This window comes from Equus caballus, chromosome 27, assembly GCF_041296265.1.
Source record: "Equus caballus isolate H_3958 breed thoroughbred chromosome 27, TB-T2T, whole genome shotgun sequence".
Taxonomy (NCBI): Eukaryota; Metazoa; Chordata; class Mammalia; order Perissodactyla; family Equidae; genus Equus; species Equus caballus.
The window spans coordinates 56,500,436-56,524,753 of NC_091710.1; the positions used below are offsets into that span (position 1 = coordinate 56,500,436).

General features: G+C 45.7%; 1 protein-coding gene across 14 annotated transcripts in view; it reads right to left on the reverse strand.

Moving 5' to 3' along the window:
• The window catches only part of DLGAP2 (DLG associated protein 2), an 823,185-nt gene that overhangs the window by 85,014 nt on the left and 713,853 nt on the right, over positions 1-24,318 (reverse strand). For all 14 annotated transcript variants that reach the window (XM_070253515.1, XM_023630813.2, XM_070253523.1 and 11 more), the window contains 2 exons: positions 21,761-22,830; positions 13,588-13,799 (listed from right to left, as the gene is read on the reverse strand). In XM_070253515.1, the coding sequence (XP_070109616.1) occupies positions 13,588-13,799; positions 21,761-22,830 (1,282 nt within the window). The remainder of the gene's footprint in view (positions 1-13,587; positions 13,800-21,760; positions 22,831-24,318) is intronic.

Here is a 24,318-nt window from a genome sequence, read left to right on the forward strand (position 1 = left end):
AATGATGTAAACGGATAGAGATGTGCCAGTCCCAAACAGTGATGCTGAGAGTGGAGCCCTCCACTGCTGGGGGGACTCAGGAACGTAGAGTGGCTGTCTTTTCTTTTTTGTTTCGATTAAACCTTTTACTGAAATCTGACTTATCTCCTTAGGATCCCACAAATTAAACTAATATTAATATTTTTGATATATATTGCCAAATTTCTCAATGAAAGAGATTTTAAAAACATTTTTATCCTAGTGAAAACGGTTACTTCAAAAGCAGTTTCGTTCATCAAAACCTCACTTTTTTAACTCCATGAAAATGACTTCTGTAATTTTTAACTAACTATTTAGCTTTAGGCACCTAGTTAATATCCTGACAATCTGTACATTTATTTATTCATTTAATTAAACTTGATAGTTATCTTATTTATATACTCAGTCCTTAATATACACTTATTTATTGGGTGAATAAATAAATGAATTCATATTATGTATCCTACACCAATGATGACAATGAGTTCAACAGAATAAATCATGTTTACACATTTGGGAGAATTATGTATAATACGACTTGTTTAGTAAAACCCACTCCTACTTTAAGTTTAGTATTATATTTAATTTTTCCCCAAAACCTTACAGATTAGTCTCTTTTTCTCTATTCTCTTTATTCGATGCATTCTCTAGAGACACAGTCTGTCCTTCAACACCATTGGATTCTGATTCCTCAACAGAAAACCCTGCCTGACTTTTATAGAAATATTCAGCTGATCCGTCTGTGTCACTACTGTTTAGACATTGCAACGTCTACAAAAGGAAAGAGAGTGACTTGTGTTCACAGAATGAGGGCTTTCAACACTCTTCATTGTTCAAATGTGAAAAATTCTCTGTCCATTATGCTATCAGAACTCTGTCAGCAGCGATGAGATGAAAGTAGATAACACCCTCAGTTTCTGGGCAGGAAAGCACATATCATGTTTAGATGAACAGTAGGAAAAATGCACAGAAAAAGCTCACTGGCAGCTGAAGAATGAGTAAATGCATTCTGAAGCTAGAGAGTTATCAGGAATGACTTGACTTTTTTGGAAATTGAGAGCTCATATAATCAGAAATAGGAAAAAAAATGATAATATTTTATCTACAGCTCTAAATCTAGCTCCCTGCCAAAAGGGCTGAGAAGGAAAAGTGGTCAGTATTAAAGGACTTAAGACATCACAAAAGTTTGAAACAGTAAATAAAAGGAAGAAAAACAATTAATTGTGGTTATATTTATCCTAGTAGGACCATCTTTCCTTCGTTTAATTCATTTATCCTTTGATCAAAGTGGAAATCAAAATGAAATTACAGAATATATGGAAAGCAGTGAAGACAAAAGCATGGCATATGAAGATGTCTGTGATGTAGCTAAAGATACACTTTTAGGAACATTCATAGTCTTAAACACTTTCATTGCTAAATAAGCATTCAGCTGAAGAATGGGAGAAATACCAAAATAGATCTAAGGAAATAAAAAGAAAAATATAACAATAAGAGTATAAAGTAATGAATTAGAAAACAGGAAAACAATAGAAAATCGATAAATCTGTGCAAGAGCTGATTCCAAAATCTGGCCCTTACGATGCTCTCCAGCTTCACCCCAGACCCCCATCTTCTTTTCTCAAGAAAATCCCCTAAAGTTGACAGCCAACTGTACCCTAAGCTATTTTCCTTGACAAGTCAATCCATAAGAATATTCTAAGAACTTTATTTCCTGAAATTAAATGGTTTCTAGAGATGAAAGGATTGGCAATGGATTTCTGCAAAGAGACCAGTATTTCACATAAGGCTACACTGTCTAAAATTAAGAGATTTTCAAGCTGTTCTTCAGAAGTATAATCTTTAAAGATAGTGTCCAGTTACGTTTATAGGGAAATGGGCAATAGGCCAGTCTCAGCCAAATCCTTACCTATCCCTCCAGAACTTTGCAGAGGTAGAGGGTTAAACCGCTCATGGGTTAAAGATACAAATGAACCCATTAAAAAACTGCCAATTTGGAATTACCTCCAGTCTAGTCAGATTCTTATTAGCCTTACTGATGAGGATAAAGACACAGAGGCAGCCAAATCCCAATAGAATTCCCCCATGATGCTGTCAGGAAGGGAAGAAATATCCTGGCAATAAGTAGGATTGGTGGCTGCACATTCACAAAGAGCTATTTTCTTTGCGACATTATATGCAATCATGAATGCTTAGAGTCAATTCCCCAAGAATAAAGCAACAGGTAATCAATTATAGCACATCTATTCATTGACATCCAGGCAGGCACGAGAAGGATGCATGAGGTTTGTAAGTGTGTCATGGGAGGATCATGTGAGAGTTGTGTAGGCAAGATTTTGATGCCTATGATTGTCAAGCCATGGTATTTCACCTGTGAATGCGTATGTTATGTGACAAAAGGGAATCAAAGTGGCAGATGGAATTCAGGTTGCTCATCAGCTGACCTAAGACAGGGAGAGTGTCCTGTATTTTCAGGTGAACCCAGTGTCATCATGCAAATCCTCTAAAGCAGAAGAAGACAGAGTGCGTTAGCGATGCAATGACAGAGACAAGGCAGGAGAAATTTGATGAGCAGGAGGGTCTCTCCACCCCCAAGCTGGTTTTGAAGACACAGGCAGGGACCATGAGTCAAGACACACATGCGAGTGGCCTCTAAAAACCAGGAACTGCCCTCAGCTGACAGCCAGCAAGGACATGGGGGCCTTGGTCCTCAAACTGTAACAACTCAAATGCGCAAGGAACAGATCCCTCCACCCAGAGGTCTCGGAGAGCAACGCAGCTGTGCTGACACCTCGATTTAGCCCAGCGGGACCTGCGTCCGGCGCCTGACCTACAAGGCTTTCAGATGACAAGTCTTTCTTACTTTATTGTTATGATAGCAATAAAAACCAACAAAATAGTTGAGAGAAAAAAGGAAATTGTACAGTAAGATGCACGGTATGATTTTATTTTTGTTTTAAATGTAGGTACATATTATATTTTACATGCATATGAAATGTCTAGATGGGGCAAAATTGTCAGCAATCAACACTCCTGGGGGCATGGGAATGTGAGAGAGAGAGAGGGACGTTCTACTTTATACAATTCTGTATTGTGTTATCTTTTTACACTGACTATAAATCATTTTGTAATTTAAAAAATCAATTTAATAATTCAGTTAATTAATGGACTGATGGTGTATCATGAGGCTGGCCACAATATTGCACAGACACCACTCATGGCTGGGGTGTGAAGGCTCCGTGTTATCACTTTCCCAAGAACTTCTCACTGTGTAGAATCTCCCAGAGCCACATTTCTTGTTTGCATCTGCAGTGCTATAGTTGGTTAAAAAATGATATATTTTGGGGCTGGCCCAGTGTGCTCTGCTTCGGAGGCCCGAGATTCGCAGGTTCAGATCCTGGGTGTGCACCTGTACACTGCTCATCAAGCCACACTGTGGCGGCATCCCACATAAAATAGAGGAAGATTGGTACTGATGTTAGCTCGGTGACAATCTTCCTCAGGAAAAAAAAAGTGTTTTGTGGATTATGGACTTAGGTGTGCAGTGCCCCATAAAAGGGTTGGACAATTGGTGACGAGCACCCTGCTGCAGCCCAGGGACAAGATGGCCCTAGTGAGTATTAATGAGCAAAAGAAGGCCAGGCCTTAGGACGCTCCTGCCTCCCAGTCGTCACTGGAAAGGTCCTAGTTACAGCAGGCTGAACACTAGATAGTGAAGTAAAATACTAGACATAGAGAAACAGTAGAAAAGAATAAGTAAAACACAAATTTTTTAAAAAAGGGTTTTTAATTTGCCTTTCTTTTTTCTTAGTTTTTGACTTTAAAAATGTCAAAACAACAGGAAAAGACCTAGAATACGACTGGAGTTAATGCCCATTTGAAAAAAACAAGAAACAAAATCAGGCAAAAAGCTAAGAATTTACTAGAGAAACAGTTAAGATAAATGAAGAGGAGCAAGGGGGAGATCCTTGCAATACCCACGAAACAAAGAGACAGACAGACGCGACAAAGTTGAGCGGGGCCAAGTTCCCTTGTAGACAGACGCCTGCGGAGTCTGCCAAGCACGCAGTGGGGCTGCCTCTCCTGCAGGGGGGGGGCGGGGACCTGCGGGGCCCAGTGCCAGGTGCCTGCCGTTCCTACCCCTTGGTCCCACCTCTCGTTCAGACAGTGCACCTTTGATGAGAGACATTTTCAGCTCCCTGGGAATCCAGAAGGTTGGACTTGGCAGGGCTGTAAACACGCGCTCTCAGTGCCGGCAGGGGCTCCCACACAGCCTGGCACGGAGAAACTCCCCCCGGCTTCCTCCAGCTGAAATGAGAGATTTGGAAGTCACTAGCCCACAGGGGTAGGGGAACTGTGAAAGAGGATACCTTCTCCACGGGAACATATGGTTTCCTATTAATTGAAGGATTGCACATTTAAGGTGTGTGATATTTTCCGGGAAGCTAGCATCTGGTCCTTTTTTGACTAATAGACAAGAGTTTAAGAAATTGTGTGAAGGTGAACCAGCTTTAGACACATCTTTTAAATTGATGACCTTTATTTTTAGAATCTTTAAAAAGGATTTTACTGGTGCCCTTAATAGTGGTTCATTTATTAAGCTGATTAGCAATGATCCCTGACAAGTGTTTCACAAGAAGCTCGTTTGATTCATTCCTTCAGTGTGTATGGAGCACATATAACATGCTGCACAGTGAAGATAGAATGGCAATGATCTTAAGACATCCTTTGCTCTCAAGGAGTGTACGGGGTCTCGGGGAAGAAGCAAGCGTCTGGTAGAGATAAGCACAGGTTACTAAGGAAGAATAATGCAGGGGCACATAACTCAAGGAAGACTTCCAGGAGGAGGCAATCCTGAGCTGAGTCTTGAAGGATGAGCCAGAGCATGGACGTGTTAGAGACTATGGGGCATTTGGGAAACTGCAAGTAGTTTAGTAGGACTGGAAGGTGGATTTCACGTTTGGGGAACGTGAGAACCAAAGCTTGACAGGTTGTCAGGGGCTGGATCATGAAGAACCTGCCATGGACTCAGCTCAGTGACCTGGGTGCACGGACGGTCAGAAGCAGAAAGCTGAGGAGGGAGGGTAGCCTGTGACGGGAGAAGCAGGGTCTGGGGTTGGTACTGGAGAGATGCGAGGAGCTGAGAGTTCTGGAGGAGATTTTGAGAGCCCAAACTCAAAATGGAGACCCGATATCAGGAAACGGCAAAAAGTCAAGATGGATGGTGCTAGAAATGAGGAAAGGGATGTGAGGGAGCTGCAGTTAATCTTTCTCAATGGGTTCTGCACACTCTGTGACTTCTTTCAAAAGCTTCTCAGGTTTACATCTCCAGTAGACCTGACTCCTACCTGGTAGCAAGTAGCATAACCATTTGCCCCAGACCAGTGAATTCCAGGAGATTCCTAGAGCAATTATCCAGTTTACCTAGAGGACTATGTTACTCCGTGCTTGGAGTGAAAGGGAGCTCACTTTTCCCAGGGCAGTTTGAGGAACCCGAAGGAGCATCTGACCCCATTTCTGGAGCTCCTCTCAGATAGGGCACCTGAAAGGCAGGGTCCTCTACCATCACTCATTCAATCAACTCACCCAACCAATGGCCAAGGGGGAGACAGAAGGTCTTAGAGCCAGCCCATGTCTTATATTGCCTGGATATGAGAACATCAAAAAAGGGAAGTGAGGCTGAAGTATGCCCCTCCTCTTCCTGTCCCAGAATAAAGTTTGTTTCTCCCCACAGAGGAACTACTGGCATAGATGCCATTTTGCTGCCCTCTGTCCTTTGGTTTGGCAAGATTTGGTTTTGCCAGTTCTGGTTCAGCTTCTGAGTCCATGGGTATCTCTCAATTTCTGCACAGCTCTACGCATTTTGGCAGATGTACAAAGTCATGTCGCTCCACCACAGTCGAGATCTGGAGCTGTTCCTTTCTTCGCAAAGTTCCAAATGTCTGTCTCTTATCATACTATTTCATATCCATGTTAAAGGACTTCCTTTAATATTTCTAGTGCTACAGTTCTGTTGGCAATGATTTCCCCAGCTTTTGTTTTCATAAAAAGGTCTTTATTTCACTTTCATTTATGAAAGACATTTTTGCTAAGTCTAGAATTCTGGGTTAATAGGTTTTTCTGTTAATACTTTAAAGATGTCACTTCATTGTGTTCTGGCTCAAATAGTTTATGATGAAAAATCTGCTAAAAGTTTTTGTTTCTCTGCATATAATGTCATTTATTTTTCTCCAAGATTTTCTCTTTATTCTTGGTTTCTGCTACTTTGAATATGATGCGCATATATATGTGTGGAGTTTTGTTTTGTTTCTTTTTATTTTTTGGTATTTATCTTTCTTGAAATTTTCTGACATTCTTCAATCTGTGATGTAAAGGCTTTCATTATTTTTAGGAGTTCTCAGGCATTATATCTTCAAATATTTCTTCTATCCTGCTCCCCTTTTGCGTTTCCTCCTGAGATTCTATTTATATGTGTGTTAGACCATTGGATATTTTCTCACAGCTCTTGACTGCTCTATTTTGCTTTTTATCTCCCACTCTTTTTTTCTCTGAGCTTCCGTTGGGTAATTTCCATGGACCTGTCATCAAGTTCACTGATTTATTACTCAGTTATGTTGAGTCTACTAATAAGTTGATCAACAAAATTCTTTATGTCTAATACCATGATTTTTTATTTGTAGTATTTCTATCTGCCTCTCTCTTATAATTTTTCTCTCTCTGCTAATTCCCCATTTATGTGTGCAAGTCATCCACCTTTTCCATTAGCTCCTTTACCCCATTAATCAGTGATTTTAAAGTTCTCTCTGATGGTTCCACCATCAGTGTCATGTCTAACTCTTCTCTTGGTTGCTGTGTCTGTTGAGCGCGGGTTTTCTTTTCTTTTATTGTGTCTCCTAGGTTCTGGTGGAACACTGGTCGTTGTGTACAGAGCAGTAGAGATGGAGGCAGATAGCATTCACGTCTGGAAGTGTACCCACCTCTTCTTCTGTCAGGCTTTTCATGTAGGGGATCCCGACGACCTCATCAGGAGTTGAGCTGCGTCACAGTTTTGTGTTGCCATGGTTACCTTCAGTGTTCCAAAGACTTCGATCCCTCCAGAGTTGCCCTTTTCTTAGGGTGATGGCTGGAGTTCATCCTCAGTGTTCCCATGGCACCCTCAGCTACACGCCATCGCCACACGCCTAGGCTAGTGAGGGGCTTTCTACCCACCTTCTTTCCCCTCTCTCAGTCTCCATGTCTTGGTGTTTGCTGTGTTGCGGTGGCAGCAGGAGACACTCATTGTCCTGGGACAGTGCACCTTTGGCCGACTCCGTGTGCCTAGCTGCAGGAAGCCAAGGCTTTTTTGCTGTTCCTGCCTCTCCCCCACGGCAGTCAAACTCTGCCTTGTGTTTGCATCAGGTCTTGTGCGCGAGACTTTTCCTAACCCTCCCCAGTGGAAGGAGAACTCTTCTGGCATTGATTTAGATTTGTGAGCCCAGGACAAGAGGGTTTTTATTTTTCTTCTCTCCTTGCCCCAGCAGTCTTCACCCGTGCCCCCTGCAGCAGCTGAAGGCTCTGCTCCGTGTGGAAGCTGGTCCCGGCAGCGTCATGAGCTTCCATGCTTTTCCTGCGGGGCTCACTAATCTCTTCCTGTGCACCTGTTCCAGCAGGGTGGGCCGAGGGGCCCTCTCCAGTCTCCAGCCCTGTTCCCGATCTTTCTTGTGAGCACCCAGTGAAGGGTCTGGAGAAGAGACTGCTTTTAGCATTTGTTAAAACTTAGGCTGATTTCTTCCTCACTACCTCTGCAGAGCTGGCTCCGCCTCACCCATGCTCTGCTATATGCAAGGCAGTCCTCATCCTGCTCCTTCTTGGAGGGGTCTGTCCCTCCTGTGATCCAGCCTACTAGGCTGCTCTGCCAACTCAGCTTTCTGCTGAATCACGCCTTGTAGTTATCTCCTATTGTCAGGCTGGGAAAGATGGTCTTCCCAGGTGTCCACATCCAGTGGAATTCCATGTTACCCACTACTTTTAAACTGCTTTTTCAACTGAACGATTTACTGGACAATGCCTCATTATTCTCAATGGCTACCCAGTATTCCACCATGTGGATGAATCACACTTTAATACAGTTCCTATGTTTATTTGTTTCGTTCACTACATTTTTAAATAGATGGCATATTTGCATAAATTAAGGGGTTAACAACATATATTTATTAAAGGTATTATATTGAGATGTCCTGGCCCCATCCCTGTTGCATCTACTTCCTTCCTCCTCACTCCTTAGAGGTAAACATTTTTTATTAGTTTCTTATTTGTTCTTCTATTGTTTCTTTATGTAATACAAACTGGGATGAATTTTATTCTTATTTTCCCATCTTTACGATACAAAAAGTGGCATGCTACATGATGTTCTGTAGTTTGCTTTTTAAAATTAATATAATCTGGATCTCTCTGTATCAGTACACAGAAGTCTTCCTCATTTTTTACAGCTGCATAGTATTCCAGTGTGTTCTATTAATAATGTTCTACTATTTTAATACTTGTGTGTCTATTATTCAATCAGTCCTATAATGGTGGACTTTGGGTTATTTTAAACTTTTGCTCTTACCAACAACGTTGCAATGAATAACAGTGTACATGTGCCACTGCTCACAGGTGCAGGTGTATCCAGAGGAGAGATTCCCCGAAGTGGGACCCAATCCCCACCGAGGGGCATTTAGGTAATTTACAGTTTCTCACAGCGATATACATGTTTTTCAGGAATTTCTTTAGAATAAGATTTTAGGTTTTTAGGTTTAAATGGTGTGCTAAAATACCCTCCAGGGAGTTTTAATTATTGATAAGTAGGTGAGTAGTCTTTTCCAGCCTTTATCCATTTTTGTATTACGGTATATATTTCTTCCCTACTCATTTGTAAGGCATCTCTGCGTAAGAAGAATGTGAACCTGTGTCCCTCATACTGCGAGACATTTCCCAGGTTTATCACCGTTCTACTTTGGTGACATGGTGACCACATTTTCAGTTGGTTGATTTGTTAGTTTGCTTTTACACGAATAAGTTTTCCATTTCATGAATAAAAACCCTTCAATATCCTGCAGTTTCTCACTGTGGAATCTTGTTTGGACATGTCTGCTCCATCCCTTTCTATCTCCATCCCAGGATCATGAAATATTCATACACACATGCACTACAGGTATATACACACATGCACGTGCACACACATGTATGTACACACACATGTGCATATGGACACACACAGATTCCATCGTGATTCTTACACTTATCTCTTTAACCCACCTCAGTTTATCTTTGCATATGAAGTAGCTTTTGAAATAAGCCCTCCTTTATCTGTGAATATAAATTGCGACCTTCCTGAGAGAATGACTCAGAGATGTCCAAAATTATTAGAGCTTTGACTTCTCAATTAACCTAAGCAGAGCCCCCCCACTCAAGCCCCAAAATTAAATTAGTTGGTGTATGTTTTATAACTATCAAAATTGAATTCTCCAAATCTAGTATCTCAAATACTAATACAAAAGCTAATTTAAAAATCCAGTAAACTGGATTCAGTAGTAACTTGAAATTTGCATTTCACTTATAGTAATTCTCAAAGGTGTCCACACATGGGCAGGCTCCGACCCAGGGCAGACGGGATCTGTGCGGTCCCCGGATCCATCTTCCTGATCAGTCTGCACAACCGCTGAGATTCCTGCACCGAGACAGAGGGCACAGGTGTTTGCTGTTTGTTCTGCTTCATTTTTCTTTCTAGAGTGAAGACTTTCCCTTACCTTGGGCTGTTTTAGAGAACACAGAAGGTGAAAGCAAAGATCCCTGTCTGTATAATAAGGACGTGTATTCCATTATTAATGAGGGGACTGACTGTTTTCTCGGTTTAGCAGCAGGAAGACAAGACGGTGTTCAACAGAATCGCTGTTCCAAGAGGTCAAGCATTTTGAACACCTGCAGCCTTCACAGAAGGGGTTTTATATTATACGCTCAAAACGACCGGTAGCAGCCAATTAAAGACCCAATCTTCTCCCAGGACTTTAGCCAGGCGGCTTGAAAAAGGGCTGCTGGTCCAACACACTTTATGTGAGTGTTTATCGTGAGGCAGGAGGTGCATGAAATTCCTAAGGTTTTAGCGTGCCAATGGGATAACTCAGTGATGAGAATGTACATCCACACTTATCAAATTAAAACGGAGGTATAATTACTAGGTTCATCTCACTATTTCATTCGCATTCTTGAATATTGTTAATAGAAGTTGTTCGTGGATACCAAGAGGAGACTAAAAGCCTAAAGGAGCTCAGCAGACGTTAATTCTTATTTTTGTCATTGCAATCACTGTGGCACCGTAAGACGTTCTGTGGGTCAGCTCCCGCTGGTGAAAGTTTTGCGGTGTAAAAGGGGAGACACATTCAGTCACTCTTAAATCTGACACTTTCAAGTATATTTTAAATACAACTTCAGGACTATCGATTTTGCTTAAAATAGTCTTTGGGTATAAAATAAACTCCAGAATGAATATGGTCAACTGTTTGTAATTTACTGGTGGAATAGCAGATGAAGTTAATTTAAATGATCTCCACACCTTCTCGCCCGGCAGCAGCCCTGAGCATCCCCATTTGTCCCAAGGCAGCTCCTCGGAGGGACCACGGGCAGAGGCTGCAAGTCCCGTGGGGACAGGAGGTGAGCTGACCACAAGGTGAATTTTGATTCCTCTGATTACTTGTCTCTTTTCCAAAACATAGGTTTGCTAATCTGGGAATCCCCACCGGCTCCTTTTATTCCATAGTAATATCCCCATAGTGACATTATTATAAAATATTATTTTCCTTTCCCTAGAATATCATGCCGGTCCCCAGGAGCATGCTCCTGCCATCAGAAGGAGAAATACTTTCACTGGGCATGGGATTAAAATAACTTTTCATTTCAAGCCCTTGGTCACTTACGTGACCTTCAGACCCTCACTTCTCTGAGTCAGGGTTCTGTTCCATAAAACGGGCACAGTTCTAACTTCCCGAGTGAATAGTTGAGCTTCTGTGATGTCATTTAAAAGGAAAATAGATGAAATTGCATTTAAATCTATAAAATTCTAACAAATGAAAGATGTGCTAAGATGCTAACAGGCAATAATAATGACGTAATTGACGTACCTCCCAGCAGCATAGCTTATTTTTTTAACAGAAATTCCATATTTAACCCCAAAGAGCGACTGACCACGGGAATTCCACGGACTCGGCAAATCAGCAGAGGAGTCCCGTGGGTCACGGCACCATCTGGACGCATCACAGGGCACTGACCTCTCCACTTCATTATCTCCACCGAGGATGGAGCCAGATTTCGGAGAAGAGGATACTTCTCACACTTATAAATAGAATTTAGCATAGTGCCCCAACCTTTGTTGGATGGATGGACAGAGGGATAAATTATAGAATAAAGGACAGGATGCCCCCAGCTGGTGGGCTATCTCTGCAGATGGAGAGGACAGCGGTGTGGGAGGCAAAGGCAGAGGTAAGTTTGAATTTAGAACAGGAGCAGCTGTTGGGCAGCACATTTTATTTTCCTCAGTTTTACCAGGTTTGAAGCAGTGGTATGTGTCCTGCCGGGGACTGGGAACCATCTGCGGAGGGACGCCCCGCTTGTTTCCACACTTGGACGGAGGGTTAAGTCAATGTTTAGATTTCGCTCTAGGCCGCCCTTGGCCTCTTCATCACTCCGTTGGGCTTTCGAGGGAATTGTTACTGTATTGGGTAACGATGTACATTCCTTTCATTGTCTTGTGAACGTTGTCAGCACTGGCGCCTGTGCAGGATCCCGGGGGAGTCCCTGAGACGAGGGGAGGGACGAGAAGGGTCTCTCACACTAAAGGAGGCAGTGATGGCAGCACGGCGAGGAGAGCTGGGGGGTGGGGAGACAGGATGCCTCCAAGCATGAGGGGTGGGTTAGCAGGCACCGGGGAGGAGGAACCTTGTTAACATGAAAAACTGCAGAATTCTTAAAAATTCCTGACCCCTGCTCACGGTGGAAACACTGTCTGCTTTTTTGGTTTCTTTTTCGTGGCTTGCTGTTAACACGTACAATCATAAAATGAATCACAAACTTTCAAAATGAGAAGTGACGTCAGCGGCCACCTACCAGGTGGTTCAGCAGCCCGGGCCAAGGATGGGCGTCAGCGGCTATGAGCCCCCAGGCCTGCTAAGCACAGCTGTTGCCCAGGGAGAGGTTTCAGATAACTCAATTCTCACCCGTGTCTCTAAGCACACCACATAGAGGCGGGGACACCTTGTCTAGTCCAACTCCTGACTGTGGGGGTGTTGGGTCAGTGGACCGCCTCTGGGCTCCCACCCGCTCCTTCCAGTTCCCAGCACAACCTTCCAGCAAGAACTGCTCTCCTGCTGTTTCTTTGCTCACTGGGCTCCCTCCTCGTTTTCCCTCCAAGTCTGCGGGCTCCTCCAGGGCGAGACTCAGGCTTGGTTCCCCGTCGTTCCTGAACCACCTTCCCCGACCATCTTCTCTGTGTGAGGCAGAGCGGAGACTGGTGGATGGAACGAGACAGCCTCACCCGCTTCCTGTCTGCCGCTCTCAGCACGATCGCTGAGGAATTTACTCGTCCTAGGCAATCAAGGGATGGCTCACGTTCGGTATGTGTAGATCGAGTTGCAATTGAAAATGTTTATTTTGCATCCTGCGAGCTAACATTAACGAATGACCGGATTTAGTGGGAGAAATCACTCCATCATTTCTCCACCCCGTGGGCACCGGGCACTGGAGTGAATGACACAAAGATGGCGCCTTAGTCTGTGGCTTCACCGTCTCACCTACGCGTTACAATGAACGATGTGTGCAACATCACTTGTGTTACAGTGAACAACCCTGCACGCAACACTGGCGAAGCATCGGGAAGCTGTTTCACCCTGTTGAACTTTCACATGGGATGACGGACAGCTTGCAGAGGGAAAAAACAGACCGTCCTTTGCATTTACCTCCAAACTCAGCTGGTAGGACCAGATGTACATAACAATGTGACTGTTAAGAGTAAGAGTCTTATTTTCATAGTTCAGATGAATAGCCAATTTCCAAAATAGTTTTCTCGGTTTATATTTTGGAAATTAGTTAAATTTATCAGTAATATGGCTTCAGACCAATATACAAAGTGTATGCTGTTATATTTGTAAAACTAATCCATTTCCTGCCTCCCACAAAAAAAATGTTGCCCACAAAGGCACATACAAAGTTATAGTAAACCAGAAATTCCCTACTATGATGCTCACGCACACACACATATGCTCCTGATGAAAATAACGAATGATCTGAAAAGATACTGATGGATCACACTGGCTATGGTAATTTCTTTAAAATTAATATTTGACATAGAAATTGCCCAAGTATATTTCCTTAATTACTATGTAATAGACAAATAACCAAAAGCATGATTTTTTTAAATGGGCTTGAAAATGATGGCCATAAAGTCTAACTTTTTTGACTCAGGAATTGATGACAACCGGCCCGTGCTTAGACCATTTTGAGGAGACAAGGGTTCTGACACAGTGGAGGAGGGTTCAGAAGAGAAGACGGGTCAGGCCTTACGTTTGCAGGTCTCCGAGCGGCCTCTGGCTCAGGGACCGGAGCAGCGGCTCGGGCCGGATGGCCGTCTTGGGCGACGTCTTCGGGCTGGAGTCTGACTCTCCGCTCTCCTCGTCGCCCATGGCTTTGATGTAGCTCCCGCTCCTCATCCTCCTGCAGGGTATCTCCTCATCCTTGCCCCCAGTGGGGTACCCTCCCCACTCATCCTGAGGCACCTGGGAGAGAAGAGACACACAACATGCATCAACCGTGTCATTAGAATCCCGTAACTGGCTCTTCTGAGGGAGCAAATTCTGCACGATTCCTTGAAGACACAGCTCTTTATGGTCATTTATCATCGAAAGTCAGGTGCATAAAGATAGATGCTTCTTAGCACTCTGTCATTCAAATCCTAAAAGGACATTAATATAAAACCATTGTTTTTTTTCCCTTACAAAAGTGACAGATGAACCTTACGGAAGAAGTGAGAATGTCATGAACATGGAACGAGTGAAAACCCCGCTTGTAATCTCAGGACCTGGGAAAAAAACCACTGCCTCATATTTAATTTATTTCCTTCTGGTATAAAAGGAAATTGAAACCTGAGGAAACTGGAGAAGAAAGAGTTATCCAGTGTGGAAAAGAAAGGAGAAACATAAGAGAAAAAGGAGGAGAGCAGAGGGAGAAGACAGTGCCCAGATGATTGGAAGTTCACCCCTTAAGAGCAGGTGATAAAGGAGCGGGGTTAGCTCTAGAAATCAAGCTTATCATCCACACTCTCTCCGCCCTGGTCACATCGCATGCTGCTCAGTGCAGAACCGAACAACTGTCCTTGTTGCGCATCCCATCAGGGCCCCCACACAAACCTACTCAGTGCTTGGTGTCATGTCCTTTGAGGTGGGTGAAGCCAGGAAGATGACAAAGCAGGTCGGGATCTGAGAATACCCCACGTGAAACCTGAGCTCCTCATCACACAACCAACAAGAACTGCAGAACTTTAGGACACAATGTTTGCACCGGGGCTCACCTGTTCCCGGCCACTCACTCGGGGTGGAGCCTTCCTTTGCACAGCCACCTGGAAGCTCCGGGTAAAGCTGACCCCTCAGTCAACTCACATTTATGAAAACAAAAGCCACACGGCACGGCAGCTGAGGGCAGAGAACCCCAAAGTCTTGCAAGCTCGCCCATACATCGCACGTGGTCCCGACGGAAGGCCCTCACTCAGGGGTCCTTCACGCTGGAGGAGAGAGTCTCTTATACGCCCTTGACGGAGGAGGAAAATGATAAAACTCCGTTTTTAAAGAGTCTTCAGAGTCAGTATTGTTCCCTTTGTAAAATATGCAGGTATTTATGTATAGTCTTTAAATTGCCCTAAAGAGAATCCTGCTCTCTTTCCAGTTCCAATTTGCCAGGAGCCCACTCGTCAAGCACCCAGCAGGGAGCTGCCTGCCTGGTTGGAAAGGCTGCGCTTCCAGCCGAATGCACCTTGTATTTGTTTCCTTAAAGACATGAGACTCACAGAGCTTCGGCAGATCAGACATCTTCCACAGAACAGCCCAGGACAGGAAACCGAGGACGGCAACTGCTGCTTATTGGAGTCCCAGCCCGGCAGGGACCAGCAGGACGCGCTCGGCACCTCGCTCAGTGTGGCAAGGCCCAGGCGTCTAGACAACAGTAAGTCCCTCGGTGGCGGGGGGTGAGTCAGATGGATCCTGTCTGCCGTGTTTGTGTTCTTAAAACAGCCGTTCCCTGCGCAGGCTGAGATGCATGGGAGGGATGTGGAAGAGTGCCGTGGGTCCAGACGCTGGGACCAGGAGAGGGTTCCAGAGAACGGAAAGCTCCAGGTTCCCAGTCAACTCTGACCCCAAGACGTTGAGTGGCTTGGGAGAGCTGACACAGCCCCGTCTCCTCAACCGCAGAACAGAGGTTGCGTGTGGCATGGACGGGCCCGCTCAGCTGGGCATCTCTCAGCTCTTTGAGCCGGCTCCACAGGGGTTTAAAGAGGAGCGCGACCGTGTTGAAGGGCACTGTGGATGCTCGGGACCTGGGCAGGCAGGGCCAAGTCGCACGGACTGCAGCGCAGAGCGGTCAGGACATAGGCAGAACGAGATAATGCTCGGTGACACCCAGAGGGCTCTCTTGGAAGAAAATCAGCAACTGAGAAACGGGCGTAAATCATCCACGTAGACTTCCTGACACTGAGGGTTCCTGAGCCCCGGAAAGAAATGACTCATGAAGAGTGAAGGATTAACTTCTCTGGGCATTTAAATAATTCTTACCCATGTGTCTTTTTACCAAAGTCAGTTTTCAACAGTTAGGAAAAAATTGCCAGGATGGAGAGAGACGCAGGAAACGGTCATCTCCACGTCGTTTCACGCCAGGTGGTGACGTGGGTCCAATCTTCGTGGCAACACATCAGAGGACGTCTGACTGTTGATGTCCTCTGACCCACAGCGTCACTTCCGCGAAGGTGTCCTCAGACATAGGATTCGGCGCCTGGGCCTGGTGAATTGTCCGTTAGGGTGACAGGAGGAAACGCTGATAACCTCCTATAGGAGATGACTTGAAATATTTATCACAACCGCACAGTGGATGCTGTTCTGCCCTCAAAAGTTGCAGTGCAGAAGAATATATATTTAGCCATGGAAAGATGATCAGGAGGGGACACGCAATTTTTAAAGCACTGTATACACACAATGTTTTTTTATGCAGCCATGCATCGCTTAACAATGGGGATACTTTCTGAGAAACGCGTTGTTAGGCAATTTTGTTGTTGTGTGAACATCATAGAGTGCACTTACACGAACCTAGATGGTGTAGCCACTGCACACCTTGGCCATGTGGCACTGATCCTATGGGACCACCGCACAGCAACGTAGCTGGAAGGATGTGGAACAGGGGTCATCACTAGGAGGTGGGGATTATGGCATTCTCAATGATTTTTCTCTATACTTATATTTTTGGAATTTTCTATATAGACCATATCTTGCTATTGCAATAAAAATAAACCTATTTTTAATTTAAGAAAAGTCAGTCCTCAATGACAATATATTTCAGTAGAAGGGACACAGATAAAATGAGATGAATTATGGTTTAATTAGGGCACAAGATACGGTGCAGAGGGCAAACAGAGAAGGGGTCAATGGAAGCTGTGGACAGAGGAGGTGATCTGGGAAGGCTTCCTGGACGTGAGGTCTGGGGTTCTAACTAATTTGCAATTGACCAGCAGGAAGGCACAGGCTCCCATTCCCTGCACTTAGGAAGGAGGTGCGGCCAGCTGTGTGGCGCTCCAGGGTGGGAGGCTGGGGGGCTGGCCGGGGACAGGCGGAGGACGGCCACATGCCATGGAAGATTCTATCCTGTTGGCAGCTTTATGGAATTGTCGTGAATTAAAAGCATGTTTCCACAAGAAACAAAGGAAGGTTTTTTTTTTTTCCCCCAGCAGCCTGTGAATTAACTGACAAAGGAGACCAGCTTGTATTTTTCTGTTTCTGATTTAAGAAGTCACTTTTGCAGTCTGTGACAGACGCAACTGCATTACAGAAGGAGTGGGAACCAGAGTCGAGGGCAGGGCACGGATCCCGATCCCAGAGCACGTGCCTCCAGACTCAAGGAACAGAGCAGCGATCGTCGGACGCCACTGCGTCTCAGCAAATGCATCTTTCTCAGGGACCTCACGGTGCTGGAAACCCACGGCTCAACGCTCGAGAGTGGCCAAGTGTTCATTCCGGCACATTAAGTGGCTTTACGGTTTCCAGTGAATGAATGACGAATGATTTCTCTGCACAAGAGCCACCACCCTGGGCAAACCCAATTTGCAGTCTTTGCTGCATTTAATGACAATTACCTTAAATACCCACTTGCACACAGTGGTGAGCGGTATTTATATTTCTCAACAGGCGTTTTCCTAAGGGTCACCTTAGTGTATGTTCGGTGTCTCTTGTTTCTTGCTTTAAGGATAATGTGTGTTAAAAGATCCTTCTTATTTTTCAAGCAGCAGGCACAAGAGAAAAGAACCAGGGTTTTGTCATAAGATTCTCTTTCAGGAGCTGAATCCAAGGAGGAAAATACCATCAAACACTGCATCTCTCTTGGGGAAAGGTCGTCTTCATTTGTTCAACAAGTTTTCTTGTTTTAAATGCATACCAGGTTCTCTAGCCACTGGGGAGATAATTGAGAGCAAGACAGCTGGGCTTCTGAATTCCAGATTTTACAGGAAAGGACAATGGCTCCAAAGGAGGGCAGCCTCTTGGGGCCATCGTAGAACTCCATCTGGGCTGGTTGTGACTGTCACACAGTTAGGGGAGCATTATGGGAATCTGGGGGTCCAGAGAGGCTGGTTTGGGGGAAGCATGAAGCAATCCCACCCAATGAAGAATAGGCTCCTGTCTCATATGATTTGAATGTCTGTTTTCCTGTCTCTAATTGCCTGAGCCTTGCATCTAACTCTGCTTTGTATGTAAACCAAAGGGGTTTTTGTTTTTGCACGGTTATAAGCAACAATGGATTTTTCAAGAATGCAACTCACCATGTAAATTGAGGAAAGAGAGAAGTTTGTTTGGTTTGATGCTTTACCAAGAATTGTTTACCATTTCCAAAATCCCATCAGGTCGGCGAATCCACTGGAGGTTAATGAGTCATTTCACACTCATCTAGCGGTCTCATTGGCAGCTCTAAATTCCAGTGAGACGTCATCCAGAAACAGACTTCCGAATGCTTCATTCTGTACACGTCTGTCATTGTGCCCAGACATTTGTATCCTAAAATTTATGTTTTTAGTTAATAGCTACCTTGCTTTTATTTCTCTGTTACGTTAGATTTCGGGCACATTATACAAATAAATAAATACATTAATATATACATATATACTCAAAATAGTGTGTGTAGGTCAGTCATACATAAATTTCATTTTAGAACCGTCCAGGACACATTGTGAAATATTTGCTATAAATGGGACACTTGGTTTGATAAGTTTACGGGCCATTGTTATGGACAAGAAAGCTGTTTAGACAATTGCACGGATGCGTCATAAATGCAAGGAGTTTGAGGAGCACGTGGTGGGGTTACCAGGCAAATCTCGCAGGACCTGAGGAGGCTGCTCGTAAGACGCTGAGCTCAGTGCACCTGGAAGGCGGGCGCGGTGGGGACCAGGATGCAGAGCTCAGAGGCGGTGCAGGAGGAGGCCAGGCGTGCTCACCAGCTCAGGGACAGCACGGGCTTCCGAGGAGCCGAGTCCTGGTTCTAAACCTCATGATCCTTGGATGACACCAGCGGTTCTCAGCTGCAGGGAATTCTGCCCCTGGGGACACTTGGCAACATCTGGAGACAGGTTTGGTTGTCTCCAAAATGGGGTACTATGGGGTACTATTGGCAGCTAGTGGGGAGAGGCCAGGGACACAGCTCAATGTCCCCCACAAGGGAGACCTGTCCACCCAAATGTGAACAGAACCCAGTGAAGAAGTGCCGGATTCCAAGGCGGTTTCTGCCAGTGTGTCTGCGTCTCAGCAGATGGCATCAGGATCATGCTGCTCAGGTCAACTCTGGAATCTCTAGTGTGATTTGGTTGGGGAAGTTCTTTATTGTTTATTTATTTCTGTCTTTTGGGTTTTCCTCTGAGCCGCTGTTCAGTCGCTGACTTCATTTTCTTAAGGCCACACCTGCTTCCATTTCACTCCTTAAGCATGGCACGACCTGGCCTTGCAGGGCAGTGGTCCCAGGCTCCACACAAGCATCTCCAGCCCAGCCTGTCGTCACGCTGCCCCGCGGTCACTCAGTGACCTAGCTTCGTGTGCAGACCACCAGATCCGCCAGGGTGAAGACACACAGTGACGGGAAAGAGATCCCCCCAGGCCAGGGGAGGCTGTTGTGCGGAGGTGGGAGAAGCAGAACAGAGATCTCTACAGCCCTGTGCAAAGATCTGAGGGCTGTCCTGATAAGTGAGGTGCCCGTCCGGGCTGCACGAATGAGGACGCAGGCCTAGAGCACCGTGGACCCTCAACAAATGCTTACTGTATGGACAGGCACGGTCTCTCAGAATCTAAGATCTCTGAATCAAAGGAACCCAGGAGGTCTCATCACAACAGACCTTTGAGTTCCTGTCCTAAACCTTCCTATTGACAGTTTTAGTCACATCTCTTTCTTAACTGGTAAACTTAGATAGAACAGACTTACCCACACAATCCTGTAGGTTTATAGAATGATTTATGACTTTCAAAGTGCTGTTATTACACTGTCTGAATCTAACCACAAACTCCAATGTCTACAAGACCAGTGAGGTACAAGGTTGACCAGACTCACAAAACCCCAACATCCTTCCATGGAGAATTTATTCCAACAAACATTTCTTTTTTCTTTCTTCTTTTTTCTTTTGGCAAGGAAGATTGGCCCTGAGCTAACATCTGTGCCAATCTTCCTCTATTTTATGTGGGACGCCACCACAGTGTGGCTTGATGAGTGGTGTAGGTGTGCACCTGGGATCTGAACTTGCAAACCCCAGACCACCAAACTGGAGCACGTGAACTTAACCGCTGTGCCACTGGGCAGGCCCACCAACAAACATTTCTTGAATGCCCGTCCCAGGCACAAGACTCTGCCAGGTCCCCCAAACGATGCACTGAAATGAGACACAGCATGCCGGGGATGGCCCATATGCTGGTCGCTGTCCTGCATGCTAGTCACTGTCCTGTGTGCTGGTCATTCATTCTTCCTGTGTACAGGTCACTGTCCCTGTGTGCTGGTCACTGTCCCCATGTGCTAGTGATGGTCCTGTGTACAGGTCACTGTCCCTGTGTGCTGGTCACTGTCCCCATGTGCCAGTGATGGTCCTGTGTACAGGTCACTGTCCCTGTGTGCTGGTCAGGGATTAATATTTTGCATAAGTAAAACAAATTAAAAGGAGGGCAGAAAAAAGGATGCTCGGCAAAAGGGACAGTGGACAGAAAGAGCTTCAGGGGACGGTAGATCTGAGGGTGTGAGGACTGCAGAGGAGGGTGGCCCCGGAAGTGTCTGGAGAGACGGCGGGTCTGGAGTCAGGCCCGAGGGGCCAGAACACCACAGCGACGGCATCACCCTGCAGACATTTCCAAGGTACGAACACAGAGAAAGATGAGAGCGTTTTGCTTTTCCAACAATGACTACAGTGAACCCTGAATCTACTCATCATATTCCTTTAGATACATGCAGGTAAAAATTCTATATTTGTCTATTTTTAGGGTTTGCTAACTACAAGCAGAGTTGAATTCTCTCCCACTGCCATAAAAATGGTATTTTATCCAAGTACCAATTTGTCTCTTTGAATAAATCTGCCTATAAAAGCCACTGGGCTAGCCTTTCCCTTTAAAACAGAACCCGTGGGTTTTGGGCCACGCACCAGGATGGCAATTGGAGTTGCTGAGATGATTTGCAACCACCTGACTCCTGAAAAGATGCGCAGTTGTTTGTCTGTTCCATTAATTGACTGCCTGGTGACTCACCCGGCATCCAGCACTATTACTCATCGTGGGAAGATCTCTCCAAACCCAGGCACGGCCCCCAGCAACTGCTGCCAGGCAAGCAGAGGTGGTGGCAAACCGGGATGCAAATTATGTACCTATGAAAGAAAAACTCCAGACTTCCAAGTTTTGCTAGTAGCACTGTTAGTTGATACAAGTAACTGCAGAGGCATCTTTATGGGGGGGTGCCTCTTGGGGGCCTGATGCTTCCCCTGGGGTACTCACACACTCAGTGATGGCGTGATTAGGAGGCAGAGAGGAGAGGGAAATGATAGAAAACTGAATTCCGCGATATGCCCCCTCTAGCCATCCACTGTCTTTGATTTGCTTTCACCTTTGGTAAACTCGTTTCCTCCACACCCCAGAGGAACAGCTGCATTTTCCGTAATCATGCTCATTGCTATTTGGAAACTTAAAGATGCTACTCTCGGGTGTGGTCGGAGAACTCACTCAAGCCGATTTCCAGCGGGGCAAACCAGCCACTTTGCAAGGAGAAAACATTACAGTGGGCTAATACATTTTGTTGCCGTTGCTAAATCCTCCAGCCTTGGAGGTACTGAAGGAACGGCCCTTCATACCTAGGGCTGTGGTTTAAAGGAAGAATTAGGATGTCCACGGCTTTCCCAGAGCAGGCCAGCCCACCTGCCTGCCACGGTTTGCTGGGAAGACGTGACGGGAAGCAGCAGTCACGCCGCGGGCGTCCTTACCTGAAGGTAATGGCACGGCCTCAAGGGCGGCTTGATCTCCGGGTGGACCAGGGGCTTGTCCAAGTTCAGGGAGCTCTTGCGATAAGCCTCCTTGGCCTGGCTCACGGTGAGCGTGGACCAGGAGCTGCGCTTCATGTACTTGGCCTCGGGCGTCATGGCCAAGCCCTCGCAGGCTGAGCACTTGACGTCGTTATTACTTTTGGAAGTCTTCAGGGAGAGGTCCCCAAAGGGTCCCTGCAGCGGGCCCGGGTAGCAGTGGGAGGCGAGGTCCATGTGGTGCCTGTTGATCACGCTGGAGGTCCGGTAGGTGCTGTCGCTGTCCAGATTGTCGTCGGAGCTCCACCAGCTGCTCAGGCCCGACTTATGCTTGCTCTCGGGCTTGCGTTCCTTGCTTTTATTCCGTTTACTGTGTTTAACATGGTGGCCGTGGTGGTGGTCATCCACCCGGCTGTCCCCCTTGGTCCCGTTGACGTTGCTCTTGGAAGAGCCTTCTAAAGAATGGGACTTGGTGAAGAGCTTTTGGACGGAATGGACGAGGTGTCGTATCCGCCCCGGGCTCTCGCTGCGCTGCTCCGCGGCACTGGAGGTCCTCTGGTATTGCAGCGTGTGGAAGCCGTCCCTGTGCAGAGGGAGCTGTTTCTCAAACTGGTCCAAAAGATTGGCGGGAATCCGGTTGATTTTAGTGCTGGCGTGAGACATGGCACAGTCGTCTCTGGTGTCGTAGTGGGAGCTGTAGTGCATCCTGGGGAAGGTGCTACTGGACATGTGGTCGCCCAGCATCATGGGCATCATCATGCACTCGGAATGGATGGAGCTCCGCGGGGAGCAGCGGTGGTGATCCATGAGGCAGCTCTCCGCCGGGCTGAGCAGGTGGGGCTGCCGCGCTTCCTGCCCGTGGTGGAGGTGGTCGTGGGCATGCTCACAGTCATCAGGCGGTGTTAAGCCACAGGTATGACCCGAACACAGCTGTGGTTGATTTCGACTCCCGGATAATCCTTTCATATTCCTAGGAGCAGGCGAGTATCTTTCTTCATTGAAGTGCTGAGTCGGCGACCATGAATACTGCTGGTCTGGGGAGAAAACACAGAAACGCCATTTACGACTTTGTGGGAATATCGACAAAAGCCCTTACGTGTTGGAGAAGTAAAATATTAACACCCCATGCAGGAACTACTTTTATCCAGTAGTCAGTGGTCATTTTCCACCGGGCATTCAAGTGGGCAACTGCTTTTTTATACCACACTGACTTCTTCAAAGTGTGAGAATATTAGAGAGAGTAAACTTTGATATTTCCAAACACTCCTGAATGTATTAAACAAATAAACAATTTGGGGGAAAAATGAGTTATATTTCAATTAGATTTGAGTACTGTGGTTCAGTTTAAGAAGTTTAAAAAAACAACAGCCGCTATTTAATCAGCGGCATTGCCCGGGGAGCGAATGTGCTGCACACTAGTGTACTAACCACGAGGTCGTTCAAGGCCACGTCCTTGCTGTGCAGGTCAGGAGAGGGGCTTTCTCAGGGACGTCTGTCTGTGTCCAAAGGAGGACGAAACCAGGACGTCCTGACATTCTATTTCCAATATTCGGCTTTGAACTGTAAGATTCTGCCCAGTCAAGAAAACAAGGGTTGATTATGTGACCGGCAATGTTATACACAGGTCAACAGGAGGCGACCTCGCAGAAGACGTTGGGTCTGTGGCCGTGGGCTGTGGACCGGCCCCTGGACTTCTTGCTAGGGAGGCGGTCGGTGCAGTGGTTGAAATGCTAGCATCTGGAGATGGACTAGTTGGGTCAGGGCCCTGGTCCGGCCACCTCCGGGAGTGAGGCTCCAGGCGGTGACCTGTGCTCTCTAGGTTCTCCTCCCTCAGCTGTGGGCAGGGACACAGGACACCGGCAAGGCAACAGGCCGTGTTCCAGGGGGAGGACCCTCAGACCATTCATTACCTACACTATTATTGTTGTCATGGTTTCATTTGAATTCTCTTGGGTCAGCATTTACAAAGCTCAGAGTTTGTTAAACCTGAGGAACTGGATCCCGGGATCCCCAGAGAGCCCTGCTTTGCCTCTGCTTCCTGCTGTCCCAGCGTTTCTGTTTCAGCCCCAAATCAGGGCCTGCTTCCAATTGCTGGCCAAACAGATGCAGGAAACACAGGCTCTGTTAGAGTATGTAATATACCTATATATGTAGTACATATTGCATTTATGGAATGTAATACGCACGTAATAACATGCAGGAAACACAGACTCTATATAGTATGTAATATGATGTATAATGCACAGATCCATATGTAATATGCATGTAGAGTATATAATATGCATGTAATATAATATATACAGGAAATACATAATATAATATTTAATATGCATATATAGTGTGTATACAATGCATATATGTATACATAATGTGTATATACAGTACGTAATATACATATAATATGATATATTCAGGAAATACAGATTCTAGTATATAATATGCATATATAGTATGTATATAATATGTATATCCATATATAATATACATGTATAGTATGTATGGATAATGCATATATCCATACA